Source organism: Phoca vitulina, unplaced genomic scaffold (assembly GCF_004348235.1).
Source record: "Phoca vitulina isolate PV1807 unplaced genomic scaffold, GSC_HSeal_1.0 scaffold32, whole genome shotgun sequence".
Lineage (NCBI taxonomy): Eukaryota > Metazoa > Chordata > Mammalia > Carnivora > Phocidae > Phoca > Phoca vitulina.
Window position 1 is genome coordinate 4,111,515 of NW_022589735.1, and position 17,852 is coordinate 4,129,366.

The 17,852-nt window shown below is 42.7% G+C and overlaps 1 protein-coding gene and 1 pseudogene across 1 annotated transcript in view; both read left to right on the forward strand.

The window, feature by feature from the left end:
* LOC116645272 overlaps positions 1-9,788 on the forward strand; it is a 34,086-nt pseudogene extending 24,298 nt beyond the window's left edge.
* The window catches only part of TRPC7 (transient receptor potential cation channel subfamily C member 7), a 148,607-nt gene that overhangs the window by 34,380 nt on the left and 96,375 nt on the right, over positions 1-17,852 (forward strand). Inside the window, exon 3 of the mRNA XM_032425311.1 lies at positions 16,294-16,476. Coding sequence (XP_032281202.1) covers positions 16,294-16,476 — 183 coding nt within the window. The remainder of the gene's footprint in view (positions 1-16,293; positions 16,477-17,852) is intronic.

The following is a 17,852-nucleotide window of genomic DNA, read 5'->3' on the forward strand; positions in this document are numbered from 1 at the left end:
CCACAACCAGGTCCAAATCCCAGGTGCCAGTGAAGTCTCTGGGCCTCAGTCCCCATGTCTATCAAAGAAGACTGATGACAGTATCTATGTCTTAGGTTTGTGGTGAGAATTCAATGAGCTAAATACGTAAAGCATTCGGCCTGAGGCCTGGTACATAGTAAGCATTCAATAAATGCTAACTAATAGTAATAACTGTAACTGTCATATGTTTTTATATTGTCTCCCATTCTACTGCATACAAAGACCAACCAATCATGTTTCGGCCAACCCGATGTGGGCAGGGCAGGAAGGCAGGGGAAAAGGTGGGGCTGCTTCTCTGTAAATGAACCCCCAGGGTCCCTCTTCCTCTTTCAACTCACACATCCTGACTACTGTCCTGATTCATAGCTTAGAGCAACCACCCTACCATGAAGCACTGACTGAATGGTTGATGGAGTGATGGGTGTGTGCGGGGGAGGGGTGGGGAAGTAAAGAGGGAGGGAGGGAAAGAAAGAGAGAGGGACAGGGACAGGGAAGGAGGGAGAGAGAGGATGTGAGGAGGGAGGAGGCCAGGTGGCTGTGAGGTGTGAGGATGGAACAAGGTTCACGTAGGGAGACCTGCCTTCCAGTCTCAGTTCCCTGTGGTTCCAGTATAAAAAGCAGAAAGCAGAGAAAAGGCTCTTCTGGGAGTTCCCCAAGAGAGAACCAAGTAGCATCTTTAATCTGTATAATAAGGATGTGCACAGAGTGTACAAGAATTCCTCTTTTGCTACCTAAGCATGTTCATGTTTATTTAATTATGTGAAGTTATAGAAAACAGCGGATAAGGTGCATAACCTATGCACACGGCCATGTGATGGTTAAAGTAGCTAATCCCCATCACAGTCCACACATCAGCGAATATTCTCTCCCCTCCAGGCCTCTGCACTTGCCAGTTCCTCTTCCTGGAGTGTCCATTCCCTGTTACCTCTCCTCCCTGACCTGCCTTGCCATTCCTAGCTTTGCTCAGCCTCGGGTCTCAGTTTATACTCTGGCTCTTCTTCGAAGTCCTCCGTATCTGCAGCAAGGCACTTAGGTCACCTTGTGGTCCATACCTGCTTACGTGTCATTTCTCAAGGGCAAGGACTGTGTTTCATTTAGATCTGTATCCGCAGTACCTGGCACACGGTGGGTGCTCAAAAATACTTGCTGAAATAGTAAATAAAATACTTGAATTACTCATCAGCCACTATTCTTCTTAAGCAAGCCTCTAAATCCATCAGAGGGGACTTGTTACAAAATCAACAAGCAGAGCTATCCATGACTTCTGGGACTTCACAATGTCATGGTGATGGGTTAGGGAGCCCCTTACAATGTCAGAATCTGCCAAGTAAGTAAACCAGAAATCAGGTTGGAAACCAAAGTACCAACAGAAGTACTGTCAACAATGCCTGACTCAGAAAGGCGGTGCAGTCACCTGAGGATTCAGGCTCACCACCCACTGTGAATTATCAAGGACTCTGCTCCAACCCTGTGCTCCAAGCATCCAGGCACTGCCTGTGCATTCCCCCTGAACACTGACACAGGGTGAAGCTGGGGGATTGAATCCAATGAGGGGTGTGTCAGCTTTATTAGAAAAGGCACTTGAAGATCAATACCCCAAAGGAGACAAATTTTCCACACTCGCTGCTAACCTACAAGGCATGGGTATCATAATACTGACTAATACTTGTCACACATTGTGTTAAGCAACTTTTATAAATTACCTTATTTAACTTACACCTTGCAGCAAAAAGTAAAGAGCATTATCATCTCCATTATACCAAATAAACTACAGCACACAGAGAGATTGAGAATACACTCAAAATCATGCAGCCAGTATCCAGCAGAGGTGGGATTAGAACCCAGACACTCTGGTTCTCCGGAGCACAAGCACTAACCACACAGGCAATCTTCTCATGCAAAGACTGATCAGGCCTATGCTGAAAAACTCTGAGATCACCAATGGCTCACATACAAACCATCTTTCGCACAGCCTGAAACACTTAGCACATGAGACCCCACTGGGAAACGCAGGGATTAAGTCTGGGATAGATAAAGGAAGGCCTCCTGCAAAGGCAAATAAAAAATTCAAGGAGGCAGTGGGTGACCAGTGGCGGAGTGAGAGAGTAGGGCCTTTGAGCAGGTCACTGAAGCAGGGAGCCAGCCCCACCCCGCCCCACCCTCAGGGTACAACCTTGGATTTGAGGATCTAGGGTTGTCTAAATGCTCCTGGGACAGTCAAGACAAGAAATGCTGGCTATCTGACTCATGTGCGAAAACTTCAACTACCTTCCTTGAATCTGCATTCCTAATTGGAGATTAAATGCTGAAGAATATTGGTCTTTTATGATCCTTTGGAGCATGGGCTTATTGATATGGTGAAGGTTAATGAACCAATTAAGTGTACGCATGAAAGCTAAAACATGGATTGAAGCTTTTCAATTTTCATCTGCAATAATGAGCACCAGGCTCAGGTTCTTACCCGCATTTCACATCCATTAATTATTTCAGTGATTCCAGCTACAATTAATAAGGGTTCAGCCATGTGTGTTCAATCTTAATGTTCAGTTTTCTCATCCATCAGCTGGGTGGGGGGGGAGGATGTGCAGGAGGGAGTGCTAAGGGCAGGAGGTGGCTTTGAAGTCCTGCTCGGTGAAAAGGTACTGAGTGTGACCTGTGTGCCCGGCACCATGCCAAGTGATTGAGCTTGCCTCACTGAATCCTCAGCGTGTTGTAATGCTTCCTTATGTTACCGCCATCCCCAGGTCACTCCTCAGAACCTGTACTGGATTCCCCGCAAGGCTCCTTCTATCCCCTACTCTGTCCTCAGACCCCACAGAACTTTCATCTCCAGATAGCCCTCACTTCACCCTCTGGCAGTAATAGCTCCTCCAGAGCAAACCCCCCAGGTCACTGCCCTCCCACACCCCACCCCCGCCACAAGAGACGCATCACCATCTCACTCTTAGAAAAGACAGGCTCCCTGGGTGGCTCAGTCGTTAAGCATCTGCCTTCTGCTCAGGTCATGATCCCAGGGTCCTGGGATCGAGTCCCACATCGGGCTCCCTGCTCTGTGGGAAGCCTGCTTCTCCCTCTCCCACTCCCCTGCTTGTGTTCCTGCTCTCGCTATGTCTCTCTGTGTCAAAAAAATAAATAAAATCTTTAAAAAAAAAAAAAGAAAAGACAGGCTCCCTAAGGACACACTTCCCTGCAGTCCTTGCAAGCTTTTGCTCCCACAGGTTGCATACCCCTGGGCCTGGAAAAGGAGGGTGGGCATATCTCTCTTGCTGGTCCTTACCACTTCCAGACCTTCCTCCATCTCTCCTCCTTACGAACATTCACCCTTGAATCATACTTCATCAGATTAGATCACCCATTATCCCTCATCATTGCTGCCGGCAACAGTGGATCGCTCTGTCATTTCCCCATGCTTTTAGTCCCTGGGCTTCAATTCCTGGCACTTTACTATATACACAGATGATCCTTTTCATAGGCTAGCTCAGTTTCATGAGCTCACCTCCTCCAGCCGTCTTACGGTAGTCACCATGAGTCCACCTGAGCCTATACCTGTCATGACCAACAAATGCAAACTCTCCTTAGTCTCAGCGTCATACTCACACTGATTACTCACTCAAACCCCTCCATCTGCCTCTCACAACCCAACTCTGTCGATCTTTTGCCTCCCCCATGGCCTCCAACTCAGTAAGCTATCCGTCTTCTTTTTTTTTTTTTTATAACTTTATTTTAATAGCAGTTTTAGGTTCCCAGCAATATTGAGCAGACAGTATAGAGAGTTACCATATATCGCCCCCTCCCACATGCATAGCATCCCCCATTACCAACATCGCCCACTGGGACATTGGTTATAAATGATGAACCTACACTGACACATTATTATCACCCAAAGTCTGTATCTTATATTAGGGGTCACTCTTGTTGTTTTATGTCCTAAGAGTTTGGGCCAATGTATAATGACATGTATCTACCATTACAGTATCATACAGAGTAAAGTGGCTTCACTGCCCTAAAAGTCCTCTGTGCTATACCTATTCATCCCTCTCCACCATCCCACCCCCAACCCCTGACAACCACTGATCTTTTTACTGTCTCCATAGTTATGGTTTCCAGGATGTCATCTAGTTGGACTCATACCAAGTGTACCTTTTTCAGATTGGCTTTTTTTCACTTAGCAACATGCAATCAAGTTTCCTCTATGTCTTTTCATGGCTTGATAGCTCATTTCTTTTAAGTGTTCAATAATATTCCATTGTTTGGATGTATCACTGTTTATTTATCCATTCACCCACTGAAGGGCAGCATGGATACTTCTTCATTTTGGCAATTATGAATAAAGCCTCTATAAACATCCATGTACAGCTTTTTGTGTGGACATAGTTTTTAACTCCCTTGGGTAAATACCAAGGAAGTGTGTCCTTAGGGAGCCTGTCTTTTCTAAGAGTGAGATGGTGATGCGTCTCTTGTGGGGGGGCAGTGACCTGGGGGGTTTGCTCTGGAGGAGCTATTACTGCCAGAGGGTGAAGTGAGGGCTATCTGGAGATGAAAGTTCTGTGGGGTCTGAGGACAGAGTAGGGGATAGAAGGAGCCTTGCGGGGAATCCAGTACAGGTTCTGAGGAGTGACCTGGGGATGGCGGTAACATAAGGAAGCATTACAACACGCTGAGGATTCAGTGAGGCAAGCTCAATCACTTGGCATGGTGCCGGGCACACAGGTCACACTCAGTACCTTTTCACCGAGCAGGACTTCAAAGCCACCTCCTGCCCCTAGCACTCCCTCCTGCACATCCTCGCCCCCACCCAGCTGATGGATGAGAAAACTGAACATTAAGATTGTACGGGAAGATTACAGTTAGTCTTATAAGACACTGGCAACTTCACATTTAAAGCAGGTCTCTTGTAGACGACATGTAGTTGCATCTTGTTTTCCTAACCTCTCCACTTTCCTTCTCCCTTGAAAGCCCTGTCTCTTTTCATACCAGTCTCAGTTCCATGGACTGTCATTATAATCACTCTCACACACATGCCTCCATTCCTGCGCCCCTCTCCTGATCTACTGTTTTCCTTGGCAAAAAGACAGTCCTCGTAAAATCTAATTCTCTACCTACTCCACACAGGCACCCAGGGAGGTGAACGTGGTTAGAAAAAATCAACCACATTAGCTGGCCTCATTTTGAATTTCTGACCATGAACCTCAAATGGACTCTCATTGTCCTCCAGCAATTATATCCTATCTCCTGAATCCATTCACTCTGAAATTTTCCTAAAACTTATTTCAGACCTCCTCTCCTCAAACTTCCATTGCCTTCCCCCTGCCATTCTTATTCTCAGCTAATAATTTTTCCTTCCTATTTCACTGGGAAAAAAAAAGTGAAACAACAGAAAGAAAATGTCTACGGATTCTCACCACCAATATGTCTACCTGCTAGCATGCTTATCCACACACTTGACCTTCCCTCCTACCATAGATAAACCATATGTGATCCTATCTAAACCTATTTCTTCATTTATATCTGAATATCTCATCTTCTGTCATATGTGCTATTGAACTAGAGGATTAATACAATGATCTACTGATATCAAATACAATGATCCATATAATTATCTACTGAAAAATTCCCAATAATACACAAAATATTATGGTTTGTCCCATCAGGAGAAGGAAGGGAGAGAGGGAGGAGGGGAGGCAGGGAAACAAGAGGGGACAAAAAGAAAGCTTCTCTTGACCCTACTTCTCACATCAGCTACTTTGCCATTTCTCTGCCCTCCTTTGCAATAAAACTCCTCAAAAGAGCTGTCTATACTATTGGCCCAAATTCTCCTCTTCACACTCTTTAATCCTCACCAGGAGGATTAATGGTCAAGATTTCTTTTACTGCGCATAGGTATTCACCCTTTCCAGCTTCATCTGTTGAAATATTCCTTCTCCACTGAGTTGCTTTTGCATGGCTGTCAAAAATCATTGATCATATTTGTGTGGGTTTATTTCTGTGCTCTCTATTCTCTTTCCTTGACTTTGTATCTATTATTTCACTAGTATTTAGTGAAATACTACTCTACTCCCCCAAGTTTGCTCCCATCAAGGTGACCAGTGACCTCCAAGTTGTTAAATCCAATGGTCAATTTTCAGTCCCCCTCTTATTTGGGAATAATATTACCACCAGCTTTACAGGGTGTTACCACTTAATGAAATAATAAATACTAATGAAATACTAAAATGTTTAGAACACTTTTATTATAAACTGCTATTAAAATCATTTCTTAAACAAACTCTGCCTAAATATCAAAGGCAGAAAGTCTCCCAGCATGCACACGAATGGTGATTTATCTCCAATTGTATTTCAGTTGGAGCTTTCAATGAACATTCCTGCCCAATAACTGCATCCCTGAGGGGAGGAGAAGGGGGACTAGATTTGAGGCCCACACCCTTTTTCATCTAATTTCTAAGGTCTCCATTGAGGAATGAGTGTTAATTATCCTGTACTGTGTGGGCGTCTCCACAACATCAGTCTGAGAAATTCATTTAACTTTTGACCGATCAGGGTAATAAGCTTCTCTCTCTTCTCATTTAAGTTTGTCAGTAGCTTTGAAAAAGTTTTAAGAGTCTGGATTTTTAACCAAGGTCAAGCAAAGTAGTCATCTGTGTTGTTTTGCAGTAGAAATTATGGTATTGCCAAAACAATAGCTTCAGCACTAAAAATTCAAGGTATGAACATACCATGTTAGATGGTTTGGGTTTGTATTCTGTGTATTATGTGTTAGAGACTGAGATTTATCTCAATAATAAGAGTGTTTGTGAAAATTATGGACCCAAAGAAAGGGAAGAAATTCTGTACCAGTTGAAAATCAAAGAATCTCTATTAATATCCACATTGAGGAGAGTGCAAGAAATAAATGATGGATGAATACTGTAAAAACTATTCAATACATTAACCAAGTAAAAACCTCTGAGCCAGTAATCTGGGGTTGAAATCCAGCAAAACTTTGTTGTCAACATTTTGTTCTAAAATACTTTATAAATCTTTAAACCAATGTAAAAGCATGTAATAGACTATTTTACTAGTCATATTAATAAATGGATCTAAGCTAAGTGTTCATTCAAGAGTAAACAATCCATATTTACAGATAACATGCTTGTCTATGTAGAAAATCAAAGAGAATCTACAAAGCACCAGCAAGTAAGTTTAGCCAGGGCACAGGATATAATGTCAACACAGAAAAATCAATCATATCTCTATACACAGTAATGAACAATTAGAAACTAAACATTTAAAAAAATATTTCCAATAGCTAAAAAAAATACTTAGATAAAATTCTTATAAAACAAATGTAGAATCTATATGTCAAAAGCTATAAAGCACTAAGGAAAGAAGTGAAGGAAGACCTAAATAATGGAGAAACAGAACATGTTCATGGTTCAAAGACTCAATATAGTTAAGATGTCAGTTTTCCCCAAACTGATCTATAGACTTAACACAATTCCAGTAAAACTCCCAGCAGAACTTCTCGTAGATATGAACAAGCTTATTCAAACATGTATATGAAAAGGAAAGGAAGGAGAAAAAGCTAAAACAATTTGAAATAGAATGATGAACCTGAAGGACTCAACATACCTCATTTTCAGACAATATAAAGCCAAAAAATACAAACACTAAATACTAGTGAAATAATAGATACAAAGTCAAGGAAAGAGAATAGAGAGCACAGAAATAAACCCACACAAATATGATCAATGATTTTTGACAGCCATGCAAAAGTAACTCAATGGAGAAAGAATATTTCAACAGATGAAGCTGGAAAGGGTGAATACCTATGCACAGTAAAAGAAATCTTGACCTAAACCTTACACCTTATGTAAAAGTTAACACAAAACGGTTCATAGATCTGAATATAAAACCTAAACTGTAAAGCTTCTAGAGCAAGACAGAGGAGAACACACTGTGTCTAAGAAAAGATTGCTTAGTTGGGGCACCTGGGTGGCTCAGGCACTTAAGTGTCTGCCCTCAGCTCAGGTCATGATCCCAGGATCCTGGGTTCAAGCCCTGCATCAGGCTCCCTGCTCAGCGGGGAGTCTGCTTCTCCCTCTCCCTCTGCCCCTCTCCCCAACTTGTGCTCTCTGTCTCCTCTCTCTCTCAAATAAATAAATAAAATTAAAAAAAAAAAAGATTCCTTAGCTCTAACACCAGAAGCATAATCATAAAAGAAAAAAAAATGAGGGGCGCCTGGGTGGCTCAGTTGTTAAGCGTCTGCCTTCGGCTCAGGTCATGGTCCCAGGGTCCTGGGATTGAGCCCCACATCGGGCTCCCTGCTCGGCGGGAAGCCTGCTTCTCCCTCTCCCACTCCCCTGCTTGTGTTCGCTCTCTCGCTGTGTCTCTCTCTGTCAAATAAATGAATAAAATCTTTAAAAAAAAAAAAGAAAAAATGATAAATTTAAAATTTCTGTTTTTTGAAAGATGACAGTAAAAGAATGAAACTAAGTCACAGACTCTGAGAAAATATTCACAAACCCTCTTATAAAAGAATTGTATCCAGAATATATATAAGAATTCTCAAAACTCAATAATAAGAAAATAAATTCAATTTAAAAAATGAAAAAGATCTGAACAGACACTTCACCAAAAAGATACAATGATGGCAAAAAAGCACATAAAAAGATGCTCAACATATTAGCCATTAGGGGATGCAAATTAAATGAGATACCACTACACAGAAAATAAACTGCCCATACCAAGTTCTGGTAAGAATATGGATGAGCTGGAACTCTCATAATTCATTGGTGGTAATGTAAAATAGTATCCATTCCAAAAACTGAGTAACTTATCCGAGTTACCACTTACCATATAGCCAACAATCCCACTCCTATTTACCTTAAAGAACTGAAAATTTATCTTCACACAAGAATTGTACAGGAATGTTTATAGAAGCATTATTCATAACTGCCAAAAACTAGGAGCACCCACATGTCCTTCCCTGAGTGAATGTATAAACTGACATGTACAGGCAGTGAATGTGGAATAAAAAGAAATGAATTACTGATACATGCAACATGGATGAATCTCAAAGGAATCATACTGAGTAAAAGAAGCCAGTCTCAAAAGGTTACATAATATATGATTCCCTTAATATGACATTCTGGAAAACTCAAAACTCTAGGGCCTCTTGGTTCCTGCCCAGCACAGCCACAGCTCATGGTCCCAAAGAGCCATTGTAACACAATGCAGCTTCAAAGAGCTGAATCTGGACAAATGGACTGGGATGCTTACTCTCTGTCCATTCATCAGTGCTCACAGGCCAAGAATGGCTCCCCCTTGTCACTTTCTTTAAGGACAGACTTGAGTATGCCCTAAAAGAAAGTAGAGAAGAGTTGCATATAGCAGTTCACTGAGATGGATGGCAAGGTCCACATTGATTTAAACCACATTGTTGGTTTAATGGAAGTCATCAGCACTGACAAGACTGGAGACAACCTCCATCTCACTATGACACCAAGAATCGTATTACTGTTCATGAGATTACTCCTGAAGAGACCAAATGCAAGTTGTGCAAAATGAGAAAGATCTATGCGGGCACACAAGAAATCTACTATCTAGTGATGCCTGATGCTGACACTATCCACAACCCTGATCTCATCAAGCAGAACAAATTCATTCAGATTGATCTGGGGACTGGTAAGATTACAGACTTAATCAAGTTCAACAATGGTAACCTGTGTATGCCTGGAGGTGCTAACCAGGACAGCATTGGTGTGATCACCAGAGCTAAAGAAAAGTGAATTCAGATTCAGAGTATATTTTTGATATATGAATCAGATCTAGAAGGAGAGAGAGCGAAGAAATCAAGGGCTTCTCCCATATTTTATGTTTTCTTTCCCATGAGCCAGTCTTGCTCTCACTCCAATAATTAAAAACCACAAAGAGCAAGAGGTCAAGAGTTTGAAATCGATGGTCAAAATAAAGTGGTAACAATAATAAAAATTGCCTAACCATGGTTGAATCACTATGTTGTACACTTGAAGCTAATGTAACATTTCGTGTCAACTATAAAAAGATTTAAATTGCCATTTGTAGGCTTTAGTATAAATTTTTATTTATTTAGGTGTTGACTTATTTTGTTATTGGTGTTATTTACTGTTAACTACACTAAGCATTTTACATTGTTTTGGTATTGATTCTCCCAATGATTATATGATGTGTATATTATTACAGATTAAAAACTGAGATGCAGAAGAGGTGAATAGTTTGTTCCATTTCCCACAACTAAAAGTAGTAAAATAGAAGTTCAAACTCCAGGTCCTCCTGATTTTATTTTTCTTTTCAATTTTTATTTAAACTCAATTTAGTTAACCAATAGTGTATTATTAGTTTCAGAGGTAGAATTTAGTGATTCATCAGTTGCATATAACACCAGTGCTCATTACATCAAGTGCCCTCTTTCATGCCCATCACCCAGTTATCCCATCCTTCCCTGCCCTCCAGCAACCGTCAGTTTGTTTCCTAGAGTTAAAAGAGTTTCTTACCGTTTGCCTCCCTCTCTGTTTTTATCTTGTTCTATTTTTCCTTCCCTTCCCCTAGGTTCATCTGTTTCTTAAATTCCACATATGAGTGAAATCATATGGGATTTGTCTTTGTCTGACTTATTTCACTTGTCTTTGTCTGACTTATTTCACTTTGGCTGACATATTTCACTAATACCCTGTAGGTCCTCCTGACTTGAAAACCTGTATACTCACTTACTTTCCTAGAGAATCTGTTAGGTGTTCAAACTTCCGTATATCAGCCCACCCTTTATTTCCCCAAGTTAGTTGAGAGTCAGCCCCAATTAAGCCTCTGGTTTCCACGGTGTGCTAAGGAGAAGGGAATATCCTGCTCAAAGTGGCAACACAGTGAGAGGAAAGACCACAGCACTGGGGTCAGATCTACCTGTTTTGAATCTTGGCTCAACCACTTAGTAGCTATGTTATCTTAGACAAGTAAACTGCTCTGATTGACTCAACATTCATGGAGCGTCTATCATGTTTCAAAACATGTTCTAGATTCTATTTGTGAATAAAACAGCAATGTTTCCTACCCTCGAGAAGCTTACATTCCAAGAGAGGACAGGGACAACAAATAGGTAAAATATATAGTATGTGATGTCATATGGTCATAGTACTATGAAGGAAAGAGAAGTACAATAGGGTGATGGCAAATGGAGAAGGGTTACAATTTTTTAAAAAGACAGTCAAGGAAGGCTTCTGAGAAAGTGACATGTGAGCAAAGACTTGAATGAGTTGTGGAAGTTAGTCATTGAGATCCTGGAGAAAGAGCATTCCAAGCAAAGAAAACAGCCAGTACAAAGGTCTTGTCCATGCTGAATGTACTGGGAGAATAGCAAGGAAGTGAGAGTGGCTGGAGTAGACTGAGGGAAGGAGAGAATCATAGGAAATAAAATCAGGAGGAGAATGGAGGGGCTAGAAATGCATGTCCTTATAGGATGACATAACGACTCTACTTTTACTTTGAGTGGATGGGACACTGTTGGCGGGTTTGAACAGGGCAGTGCCATGATCTGACTACTTTTTCTAAGTATCCCTCCAACTGATATATGGAGAATACACTATAGCAAATTAGGACAGATTTTTTTTTTTGTCCTAAGCAAGTGAAAGGGTGGGGGAAACTAAATAAGGTGGAGAAGGCTAGATCCAGAGTTAGTCTTGTTAAGTTTAAAGTGACAATTTAGCATCCAAGTAGAAATATCAACTTGGCAAGTGAATGTAATGAGTCAAGTTCAGGAGAAGGATGTGCTAAACATAACTTCTAGAGTCATCAGCATATGGATGGTATCTAATGCTCTTATATAAGATCACTAAGGCAATGAGTATAAGTAGATAAAAGGAGAATTCAAAGGACGGGGCACATCTTTGGGGCATTCCAAAATTAAGATATCAAGGAGAAGAGAATAAATCCAGAAAGAATATAAAAAGTAGTCATTCAGGAAGAAAAACACACAAAAGAGCATATTAGGCTGGAAGCCAAGTGAAAAATGTGTACCAGAGAGGAGGAAGTAATCATCTATGTCAAAGCTCTTGATAGGTCACGTAGTATGAGGATTGAGAACCAACCACTGGATTTGGGAACATAAAAGTCACTTGTGACCTTGATAAGAACAATCTCAGTGGAGAAAGTGGATGTGGGTGTGAAAGTCTTATTGAATGGAATAGGAAAGAAGCCTGGAGGGTAACTGGAAACAATGAGTGTAGACAACTCAACTGAGGAGCTTTGCTATAAAATGGAACAGAAAATTATAGTTGTAATTGGAGAGGAAAGTGGGGTCAAGAGAAATTCCTTTTTAAGATGAGAGAATAGCAGCATGTTTTATACTGAGCCAATAGGGAAAAGGAGAAATTGACAATGCAGGAGAAAGAAAGGAAGGTTCCAGGAGCCCTGTGCTTGAGTAGGCATCAGGTGCTGATATCCAGCACCAAAATGGAGGAGACAGCCTTAGATGGGAGCAAGAGCACTTCATCCACAGCAAAAAGAGGGAGTAGTCCATGAGTGCAGATGCATGAAGGTAGAATATGTGAGCATGTCAGCATGTGGTGCTTCTCTTCTGATGACTCCTATTTTCCAAGCAAAACAGGAGACAAGGTCCTCCTTTGAGAGTTAGGAGGAAGGGGAGGTGTCAGAAGACCGAAGAGAGGAGAAGGTTTGCAATACTTGTTAGGAGAGAGGGAGGGTAGAAGGTATGCAATACTTGTTAGGAGAGAGGGAGGGTACCCGAGGTTGGAGGTAGTTGATAGCATGCCTGATCAGAGCGGTTGTGTGTTGTGCAGCCACATTTACTATGCAGAGGCAGGAACAGGGCAGTGGAGAGTTAGACTCAACTAAGGTCAGGCTTTTGTCCAGTAAGAAGGATGAAATAAGAGGACAAGAGAGTTGATGATATGTATAGGGATGATTTTAACAATTGCCGTGAAGGATAAGCACTGCAAAGAGGGAGACAGGCCCCTAAAGGGAATGAAAACCAGTAAAAGGGAGGTATAATCAAAGCCTTGGAGCTCTGGTAGAATCAAAGGATTGCTGGGATTGGGGTCCCAGAGGGAGTGAGCTCAACATATGAAAGGCGGTGGTCAGAGTGGGGAGAGTTGAAGGTGGGGTCATGAAGGAGCTGTGGTTATGACGAATAAGTAAGAGAATGAGTGGCTGAGTTAAGAGTTGAGGAGAAGGTCACTAGGAAAGACACTGTCAAGGAAATGAGAGGGCAGAGTAATGGAAGGGTCATGTTCCTGGATATTGAAACCACCACGAATAACAACAGCAATGTTGGGAGAGTGGCAGTGAGACAGGGGCTGAAATCTTCAGGGAAGTTAAGAGTGATCCAGACATGAGTAAGTTACAAATAGAAGGAAAAGTGGATTCAGCCTGTTTGCTTCTCTCTCTGGGTCTCAGTTTCCTCATTTTTAAGTGGGAAATGCTGACAGTCCTTCCATCATGAGATTTTTATTTTTTTTTTTTATTTTTTTTTTTTTTTAATATTTTATTTATTTATTTGAGAGAGAGAATGAGATAGAGAGAGAGAGCATGAGAGGGGGGAGGGTCAGAGGGAGGAGCAGACTCCCTGCCGAGCAGGGAGCCCGATGCGGGACTCTATCCCGGGACTCCAGGATCATGACCTGAGCCGAAGGCAGTCGCTTAACCAACTGAGCCACCCAGGCGCCCATCATGAGATTTTTATAAGGATTAAGTGAGATGTTGCAGGCAGAACATCTGTCACCCATTGGGACTGGCAGACTTTAATGTGCAGAAAATTAAATTATTTTTAAAAGGGTACCTGTGAACGCCTGGGTGTGTGTCTCATCTACCTCCAACTAAAGTTGGGAGAGTATGACCCAGAAGGCTTACCAAGCTCACGGTTGACCCAATAAATCACAATCATCCTAATTCCCTAGAGACATTCACCTGTGGTCCTCTCTGGTAAGCCTGGGCCTGGCCATGGCCAACCCCACCACCTGCAGCTGTCCTTATCCATGTCATCTCTGTCTTCCCGGCAGGCCCAGGTTCTGACTCTTCCAGCTATCTGCAGACACCAGGTTTGTTGCCTCCCAGCCTGAGTGTCTAATGCAGAAGGCAAAAGCAAACTACATGCTTTGGCTGCTCTGTCTGGTGGGCCCCCCTTTTTATGGCCAAGCTAGCTGAAAGAGCCCAGGGAAGCTAAAATCTCAGGATGGTATCTTGTGTTCTGAACTGTGCTGAGCCCAGAAATGTGCAGAGGCTCTAGGGCAGTACAATCTGATGTTCCTAGCATGGGGAGCTTGGGCCATGGACTGGGTCAGGCCCTTTCCACTTCTTTTCTGTATCTATCCATGTACTCAGCTCTAGGCGGGAGTTTCTACCAAGGGATGAGGTCATGTCTAACTAGCAGGGAAGTGTCTGTCTTACCAAGAATAGGCAACAATATTCACAGACTCCTTCTTCTCAAGACAGAGACAAGAAAGGTGATGGAGGGGGGGCCAGAGGCTTAGGACACCTGGGTTGCAGCAGCAGGACTGCCAGAGTTGAACAGGTCCCTTTTGCTGAGCCCAGTCCCTTGAGTTTCCCACCCCTGGTTCATCAGGGCTCTCAGAATATCTTATCTGGAATATGCTGTGAGCAAGTTTTACCTAGCATTACTGTTATGCAATCCAGACAGTGGATCCCTAACCTCTACCCCCACACTACTCAGAGACCACATTTACCCTTTTCATTGCCAATTTTTCATTGCCTAGTACACTGTAGGCCCTCAACAATGAGGGAGAGAAGGAATAGAAGGAGGGAAGAAGGGAGGGAGGGGTGTTAAGGATGGAGGAGCATAGAATACAGCTCTTCATCTCACCACCCAGTTCTGTGTCAAAACCTAGAAGACTCCAAGCATCTTCACTGAATTTTTCTCCATGACAGTCTGCCTGAGCTGAACAGTCAACTTCTTACCCAGAATTTCCCTTCTTCTCCTTAAATTATATATAAAAATGAAGGGTGGCCACTCTTGTCAGAAAACATTTTCTTGATCCTCTTCCTAGCAAACAAACACTTACCATCCTCTTTCTCTAACACACAGTGACATTCTGACGCAGTAGTGCTGGAAGGAGACAAGAATCACTAATTCAGAAAAATGGCCAAGCTTCTACAGTTTGCCAGGCTCCCACCTATTTACTCAGAAATCCAAATTCTGGAAAAGCAAACCTGCATTCCTATTTACCAACCACTATCTACCAGTCTGAAGGCTGTTGACATTAACATTACAAGTGACATTTGGCTCTCGGTGTCCTTTCTGAATAGACTTGTTTCAACTAAGAAACTAACAAGGAAACCTCTAGCGGAAAATATTTTGGGGGAGTAGTGGTATGAGGGTACCCAAAACATTTTTTTGTCCAACATTTTGGATCATTGTCTGGAACTGAAGCAATCTGCTTGGGGGAGAGGGAAGCTGGCATGTCACTCAGAAATGAATTGCAGCCTCTCAAAGATAATTCTGAAAGGTATGCCTAGGGAAGAGAACAGAGGACTCCAGAGGCAACTCATTAAAAAACAAAACAAAACAAAACAAAACAGAGGTCAAGGTCTAAAAATGTTTATTCAACAGGCAAGTAATTTAAGGAGCCAAAATTTGCCATACAAAAGGATGTGTGGTGAGAAAGGATCCTGTTAGATTTAAATTACATTTGATTTTTAAATTTATCATTTACAAGCAGATTTTCCAGCACCTAAAAAGAAAGCACACCTGTGTACATTTTTTTTTCCAGTTTTAGCCTATCAGCCATATCTTTCCAGTAAACTTCCTGTATAGAACAGTTACCACTCTATATGGGTGGTAAATGAGTGAAGGGTTATTTCCAGTCTCCAAGTTCATTTCTTTATCACCCCCTCTCTCAGAACTGGGCACAAAGAACTGCTGCTTTGAAAGAGCCAGGATGGGTGTCAGCGGCCATCAGAATCACTTAGAGAACAAGGTGAAAGGACAAATCCTGGGCGTCCTCCACAGGAATTCTGACTCAGTCAGTCTGTGAGAGGCCCCGGGAATCTGCAGCTCTAGCATGCACCCACGGTGACTCAGATGCAGGTGGCGCCCGCGGAGCCCACCCTGACCAATCCCTAGAAGAGGCCCGCTAGGCTGCTGTGCCTTCTGGACACAGTACAGCCCTGGTTCCAATGCTCTCCGTAAGCACACACTTGGTGGACAGTTACTGATCCACGCTGCTGTGCTGGGCAAGCCGATCTGTGGGCCTCCTGTGACACACCCCTGATTTCTCTTTATTCTGTTAGAACGATTACAGGAAGTTATCTATGCAATGCAAGGATTTTGTGGTGGGCGTGCTGGACCTATGCCGAGACACGGAAGAGGTGGAAGCGATTTTAAATGGTGATGTGAACTTCCAAGTCTGGTCCGACCACCACCGTCCAAGTCTGAGCCGGATCAAACTCGCCATTAAATATGAAGTCAAGAAGGTAAGCTTCCCCACCTCTCCAGGCCTTCTTGCCTTGCAGGGCGGCTGGCCTCACTTTGGGCTCATGCATATTTTACGTTCCCACAAGGTGACCATGAAAACACCAATCACCCAACTACTCTCTAGACAAAGAATGGCCAGCCTTACAGGACTGCTCAGAGCTCCTCAGCGAACCCCTCCCTTCACTCCCCAGCCCACCAAGAGAAAGGTAGCATGACTATAATTCCAGGAGCAGGCTTTCAGCCTGGAAAACAAAAGAGGAGATTTTCAGCCTCCAAACAACTGGCAGGGACAACGTGACCTGACATCAGTGAGGAGGCCAATTCCCCAGTTTTCACGAGAAACACATCACTCCGGTCTGTCAATAACACTGATTGAGTTCTGTGTGCCTGGGGACTTGTTGTGTAGAAAATGTTTTAGTTTGGAGGCTTTGTGGGATCCATGGGTCTGGGAGCCTTAGAGGAATTTCACTCTAAAGTCTTATGCAAGTACTTAGTAGGAAGCTCAAGGAGACTTGTCACAGGAGTAAGCTCGTCCCACCTCCTCACTCAACCTCAAGGTGTCTTTAATGGCCACAGGCACCCAGTAGCCCTCAGGCCCACAGTGGCTAGTCAGATTGAAGTCCTAAGCAGCAAAAGTCAATTATGTCTCCACTTTGGATGTATTCTGGATTCTTTAGAATCTGCTCTTACATTAGATGATGTCATCCATCCTGATGAAAACTGCAGAGCTCCAAACATCCATGTGTTTCAGTATCACTGTGCTTTGCACATAAGCAAAATGGGTGATCAGCCTTTAAGGCTTTTTATTTTTTTCCAGCTATTTCACAGGGTCAATACTGGGGATATTTTCAATGCCCCCAAACTGACCTCTGGACACTTCTCCTCGTACTTTTCTCAATTTGTGTGGAGGGAACCATCCTTCAACAAACCACATATATTTGTGGAATTCATCTAGTGAGAGCTTCCAAGTTTGAAAAAATCTTCCTGCCCTCTTACTTTTAATAATAATAAAAAAATCTAAGAAAAATAGCTTTATCTGAAGACTCTGGGTCCCAAAGGCAAAGTGGACAAATCATAGGAAATGGGGCCTTTGATTACCATTCAAAAGCATAGGGCTATGAAAAGAGAGGGAGCAGGCTATAGCTTCAAGTACAACCCTATTTTCTTGGCTCAGGAAAACTCTCATTTTTTCAGCAACCCCAAGAGCTCAATGAGGCTTTTCATCAAAGCACAGCATTCTAACCCAGAAGCTGCTGAGATACCCATGGCCTTGGAGTTCACACAAACCCTGCTATGGAGACTGTTGGGCAGTGGTAAAGATGAGCTTGAGTTTCCAGAACCACAAGTACTTCCTTCCTTCCCAAAGCCGGAGTAC